At 34.9% G+C, this 6,000-nt stretch overlaps 1 protein-coding gene across 1 annotated transcript; it reads left to right on the top strand.

The window, feature by feature from the left end:
* Positions 1 to 482: 482 nt before the first annotated feature.
* On the top strand, positions 483 to 5,806 carry LOC122769731 (neuromedin-U-like). The gene is made up of 8 exons (XM_044026523.1): positions 483 to 674; positions 2,295 to 2,350; positions 2,518 to 2,565; positions 2,683 to 2,736; positions 2,829 to 2,858; positions 4,112 to 4,165; positions 4,299 to 4,341; positions 5,444 to 5,806. The coding sequence occupies exons 1-7, from the start codon at positions 515 to 517 to the stop codon at positions 4,332 to 4,334; spliced, it is 438 nt and encodes a 145-aa protein (XP_043882458.1). The 5' UTR covers positions 483 to 514; the 3' UTR covers positions 4,335 to 4,341; positions 5,444 to 5,806.
* Positions 5,807 to 6,000: the final 194 nt, after the last annotated feature.

Here is a 6,000-nt window from a genome sequence, read left to right as displayed (position 1 = left end):
TCTTTCATACCTATTCACTCGCTGCTGACACAGCATGTAGACTAGCGGATCCAGGAATCGAAGCCACTGTATTTTACTCATTAGAACCTTTTTGTAATTTTTTATCTTGTTTTCGGGGGTTTTTAAGCACTCTTATTTCGTCAAGTCTTACAGTACTGTTGTTAAACTTAGAAAGTTTATTTAAAGACAAACAATTGTGTCATGATGTCAGATTTACAGTTTTAATGATCACTCACCATTACAGCAAGAACATGAATGACATAATGAAATGAATGATAAAAACTAAATGTCCCTGTAGTAATAGCAGCGGGTCAAACATAATGGCAAGAGCACATATGGTCTTTTGGAAAAATGCATAAAATCTCTATGATTATAGCACTTGGCCACAGTGATAGGAATCAGTTAAGCTTTGGTGTGTGGTGAGTGAGTGAGGGAGTGAGTAAGAGAGAGAGTGAGGGAGAGAGAGTGAGAGAGAGTGTGTGTGTATGTGTGTGTGTGTGTGAGAGAGAGAGAGATGAGGACAATCCAGTGTCAAAGTCATCCAGAGCAGCACGGAGCCTCCAGCAGCCTCCACAGCCTCAGGAGCAGCAGCGGCACCATCACCATGAGTCTACTCAGCTCATCCAGCATCAGCCTGGCTGCTCTACTCATCCTCACCTTACCAGTCTGCAAAAGTGAGTAAGAAGGAAAAAAAAAAAAAACACTTTATCTTACTTACTTTACATATTATTTATTTATTTATTTAACTTAGCAGTTTGTAAACTTTCAAAAGGTCTAGCAAAACTTCTTTCTTTTCTTTCTCTTCTCATCTTTTGATTTAAATTAGTTTCATGGTGTAATATATCAGTGGTGTTTACATCATAAAAGTTCTCAACAAATGTATATTATTATGTTTTATTCCTATTACATATTATCCTGTTTGTTCAGCCTATCTATCTATCTTGATAGATAGATAGATACACTTTTTAAATTTTAATAAACAGTTATATTTAGATTTACAAACACATTCAAACAATGATGTTTGTCCATCACAACTGTCAACTCATATATATATATATATGCAAACATACAGTTCACAGATATACAGATAAATAATGTAGCCTCCATATTTGATGCAATCCCACTTTTTATGTTGTAAACAGAAGCCTCTGTGTGTGTGTGTGAGTGTGTCTATAGGCTGCAAGGAAAAATTTGATTCAAAACAATCTTTTGTGGACATTTTGACCCTGTGTGGCCCTTAAATGACTTTTTGAAGGTTGTTTTAGGTTTAGGGTTAGATCAAAGTTTAAGTTAGGGTTAGGTTATGGGTGAGGGTAAGACATTTAGTTGGTAGGGTAAGAAGCTAGAGAAAACATTAGCTCTATGTGTGTCATCACTAAGAATGCTGAACAAGAATACGAGAGAGAGAGTGTGTGTTGTGTGTGTAATATGTGAGATTTTTATATATTTTTATATAATTAATTAACTCACTGGAACTCCAGTTGTTTGTGTATCAGGAATATTTTTTTCTTTTAATCACAGTGTTTGGGTTAGTGTGTGTGTGTGTGTACATTTATTACTGAATGGCATCACATCGAAATCACTTAAACCCAAAAGATCAAAAAGACTCTTCCTCCATAATAAAATGGCTTATCGTAAATAGTTTAAGGAGATTTAGCCAATAATAAAATTTGTCTATCTATCTATCTATCTATCTATCTATCTATCTATCTATCCATCTATCTATCTATGATCAATCCATCTTATCTTTGTCATTATTAAATTATTTCTTCTCAAAATCAACGCGGCATTTCGGAAACACTGTTTTGTGATCTTGCAACCTCTGATTGGAAGTGTACACTAAATCAGTGTTTCTCAATCCCGATGATAATGATTGACATGTTTAAATATTACTGTATGTCTCCCCCTGTACTGTCAAAGTGACATTGGTGTCAGTCTGCACATTGTTGACTGGTTTGCACACAGAGACGCGAAGAGTTGATCCAGCTTCAACTCATGAACAGCAAAAATCGACCTGCACCGCGTTCTATAGCTCTTACCACTGTTAATGGAAAACCACTGCAATCATGTCGAGGTAGAATGTCGACAAAACAGTCGTATATGAGGAGCTGCTCGTCATCACGGCACAGCAGAGGCACACAGACCTGCTGCCTCTGCTCTGCTGTGTCATCATGTACTCATTAGTGTTCCGACAGTAATAACCTACTGTTGTGGGCAATATTTTGTCAGAATGATGCTAAATCAACAGTGTGCATTTCATAACTGTGTGTTTCTGCGTGAAAAAACAAAAACAGGTGCTCCAGCAGAAGTCCAGCAAGTCACAATAGGCCAGAGTCAACCACACAGCCAGGTATATACTGCATATGTATATATATATATATATATATATATATATATATATATATATATATATATATATATATATATGATCTTTTCTTTCTTTTTAAATGTGCTCTATAAATAAATGTGACTTCTTTCTTTCTTTCTTTCTTTCTCATCCCCTGTGATGCTCCACAGATCGACACCGTATGCTCGTCATACCTCTCTGCAGACCATAAGTTTCAGGTGAGTGTAGGGTGATTCTATCTGGTTTGCGTTCCTTTTCTTTACGCTTTTCTCTATTCTTTTTAACAATATAAATGCATTACTGCATTAAATTGTGTTCTTTGGTATTCATTCCAGGCATCTGACGTCTTAGGTGAACTCTGTGTCATGATGCTGGTTCAGAGGTCAAAGGTAACCCTCATCTTACTACAACTGTGTGTCTCCACATTTCTACATGAAATGTCCTGTAGAAACACAAGAGTGACACTTTCTTGTTTTCCCAGGAGCTGAGGGGACAAGAAAAAAGTAAAAGGGTAAGAAAACATTGCAACTATTTTCCTGAAATGATTCTCCTCGACCCGTAAAGACATTAAATCCATTTGTTTTGTGTACGTAATGCACATTTTTTTGTAACTGTACATGCGTTTTTCACGTACAGTCATGGTCATTAAAATAATAGCTAAATCAGCCGCTACAGTACTTTTGTTGACCTGAGAACACACCTTCACAATGTTTTTTTCAACTGCGCTTCATGTGTAAGTGGTGAACATGTGCAGCATCTAACAATAACAATTTAACAGCCCAATGAAATGTCAGGCAGGCAACACACACACTGTTTGTGTACAGCTCTTGATAACGCTACTTACCTGATGAAATTAAATATTGACGGACATTTTGTAACAATCACATTCTGTATGATTTGTCTGTCATTAAAATTGCAAGAGCCAGAAAAATAAAATAAACAGAGACACATAAATTGAGTTTTTTTTCTTCCGAAAATCAGTCTTGATGTGAAATATTAATTGTCATTCCTGGTATTTATTATCCTTCATGTACATTACAACAAATCACAGGACATACGTTCTCTTCCCACAACAAGTCATATTTCTCCAATGAATGACTATGTTTTTTTTTGCCTTTCCATCACTAGTGTGTAATGTTTTTGTTGTCTTTAAGTAAAAGGTGTTTCACTCCACGCTGCGTACTTTACGGAGCTGTTATTCATATCTGTGCGGCTTTGTGTGTGTGACATATACACTATCCATCGGTCTTTTTTTTTTCTTTCAATCTCACTGCCACTGACTGACTGAAAAAAAGCTATTAAAAGGCAAGGTGCTTTGTTTTTCAGCAGACAAACACAGTGCATGCAGTCAGTCAGTCATGAAGAGTGACAGTGAAAAATATTAAAGAAATGATTCAAACCTCTCACCTGCCATACAGGACTCGTTTGATAGAAAAAAATACAATTGCAGCATTTAAAGAGGAAATAGTGCATTGCACTTTTGTATGCTGGGAACAAATTTTGAAATGTGTGCTCTGCATTAGTTGTTCTTCCCCACTCAGCAGTAATTATGATCTAAAATTAGTGCTTTCGACAGGTGAACTCATCACTCATTGCTGTCAAGCTTTGACGTTTACAAAGCGGATAGAAGGAAATAAGAGCGAAACATGTGGAGAGTGTTTGCTCTGTAAAACCCAGATGTGAATGTTTGTTTATGTGTGTCAGCTGTTGGCTTTTGCCAGTGGGCGATAACCGTGGCACAACTTGTGTTTCGTGTCTATCCAGGCTGAACTTCAGGGACCTGGTGGAATCCAGAGCAGAGGTTACTTTCTCTATCGGGTATGAATGTTTTGATATCAAGAAGCAAGAAAGGAAAAAGAGAAAAACATGCGCGTATATTATCCGCATCTCGTATATTATAATAAACATGAATAATTAAATAACAATAATGACATTTTGCTTGCACTTGCAGCCACGAAATGGAAGAAGATCCTTAGAATATGAGTAAAATAAAGGTAATTCCTCTGCCCTGATGATACATTTTTATTGTTTGTTGCATTTTAACATAATAGCTACTGACAATGTCTTAAAGAGATACAACAGCATTTGAAATTTGAAGGGAATAAATTATTATGATTTTCAACAACAGGGTTCACAACTTAAATTACCAATGTAAATCATTAAATGTTATACTTCCTTATGTATTCCTCTTTTATACCCTTTACTTTTAATTAAGGCTGAAACAAGTACTCGATTAATTGATTACTAAACTAATATACATATATTTTGATAATCAATTAATCAGTTTGAGTATTTTCTTTAAAGAATTAAAACAAGTATCTCTGATTTGATCAGTTTCTTGAACGTGAATATTTTCTGGTTTCTTTGCTTCATGTAACAAAGAAATCCTTCAAACTGAATCATTTTGGTTTGTGGACAAAACAAGACATTTGAGAACCACTGATCAACATTTTTAAAAATGTTCTGACATTTTAATGGACCAAGTGATTACTCGAGAAAATAATCGACCCATTACTCGATAAATAATCATAGTTTCAAAAAATAACTTGTATATCTATATTTCTGCAGACTTCCACATGCTATTTGAAATGTTTGCTTACATGACATAGCCAATGTTAGAATTAATGTCTATTTATTTACTAGAAGTGTTGTGACTTCAACATCAAACTACATTCCTTTACCTTTTCCTTCAAAATCCATCATTTTTTAAAACAAATTTTGACTAAAGTAAAACATTTTGACCCGCCCAGTCTGCCTTATAGAAGAAATGCAGTAAAGAAGTAATTTAAGGAAATGCAAACAATTGCAGAAGTTCTTAGTATGTTGTAATCATCATCGTCACTCACTCTCTGCAAGAAAGCACTTTAGGGAATTACAGCCATTTGATTGTTGCTGCAATTGTTACATCTCTTGTGATTAAGAAGAAGGGAATGCTCAGTGAAAATGGATAAACTTGAAAAAGTACAGGCTGCTTCAACCAAGTTTACATGGAATTACAATATCAGAGACATGCCAGTGTTTGTGTGTGTTCGTGCCTTTGTACTTTTATTTAATTAAAATATAATTGTCTGACAGTCTCCATCTCTGAATCATTAGGGTACAGAGAAGACAGAGACAGCGAGACCCAAGCTGCTGCACCACGACCGACTGATCCAATCTGCAACCACAGCCCTCTGCCACTGCTGTATAGTGATATCTGAATGTACACAAAGAATATAATTATAATACTAGTCATTGTCCAGATTTTATTTTGTGCTATATATTTGTCATTTGCATTAAAATGCTATAATGTGTTTGCGTGTTACGTTTGATTTGTTATACACTGTATTGTAAACAATAATCTTTCACTGTGTTTAGAGAAGCATGAAATAAGTCATTTTTTTTGCATGGATGCGGAATTACTGTAAATGATTAAAATGAAAAGTAAAACACACATCAGGTTTATTTACACCTTAAATGTTGCATGAAGAAAAGACACTGTTAAATGTATTCTGTCTATTTTAACTTTCAATTATTAAAAACTACGCTGTGTAATCATACTTATTTTTAAATGTTTATTTTAGATTAATAAAACATTTTTCCTTCCCCAATGTGTACTGTCACAATTATAACAATGAAGAAAGGAGTAATACATTGAACAAGAAACTAATACA

The sequence above is a fragment of the Solea senegalensis genome, linkage group LG5, assembly GCF_019176455.1.
Source record: "Solea senegalensis isolate Sse05_10M linkage group LG5, IFAPA_SoseM_1, whole genome shotgun sequence".
Taxonomy (NCBI): Eukaryota; Metazoa; Chordata; class Actinopteri; order Pleuronectiformes; family Soleidae; genus Solea; species Solea senegalensis.
The sequence above is the reverse complement of the archived record's forward strand: the minus strand, read 5'-3'. Positions and strand labels throughout refer to the sequence as shown.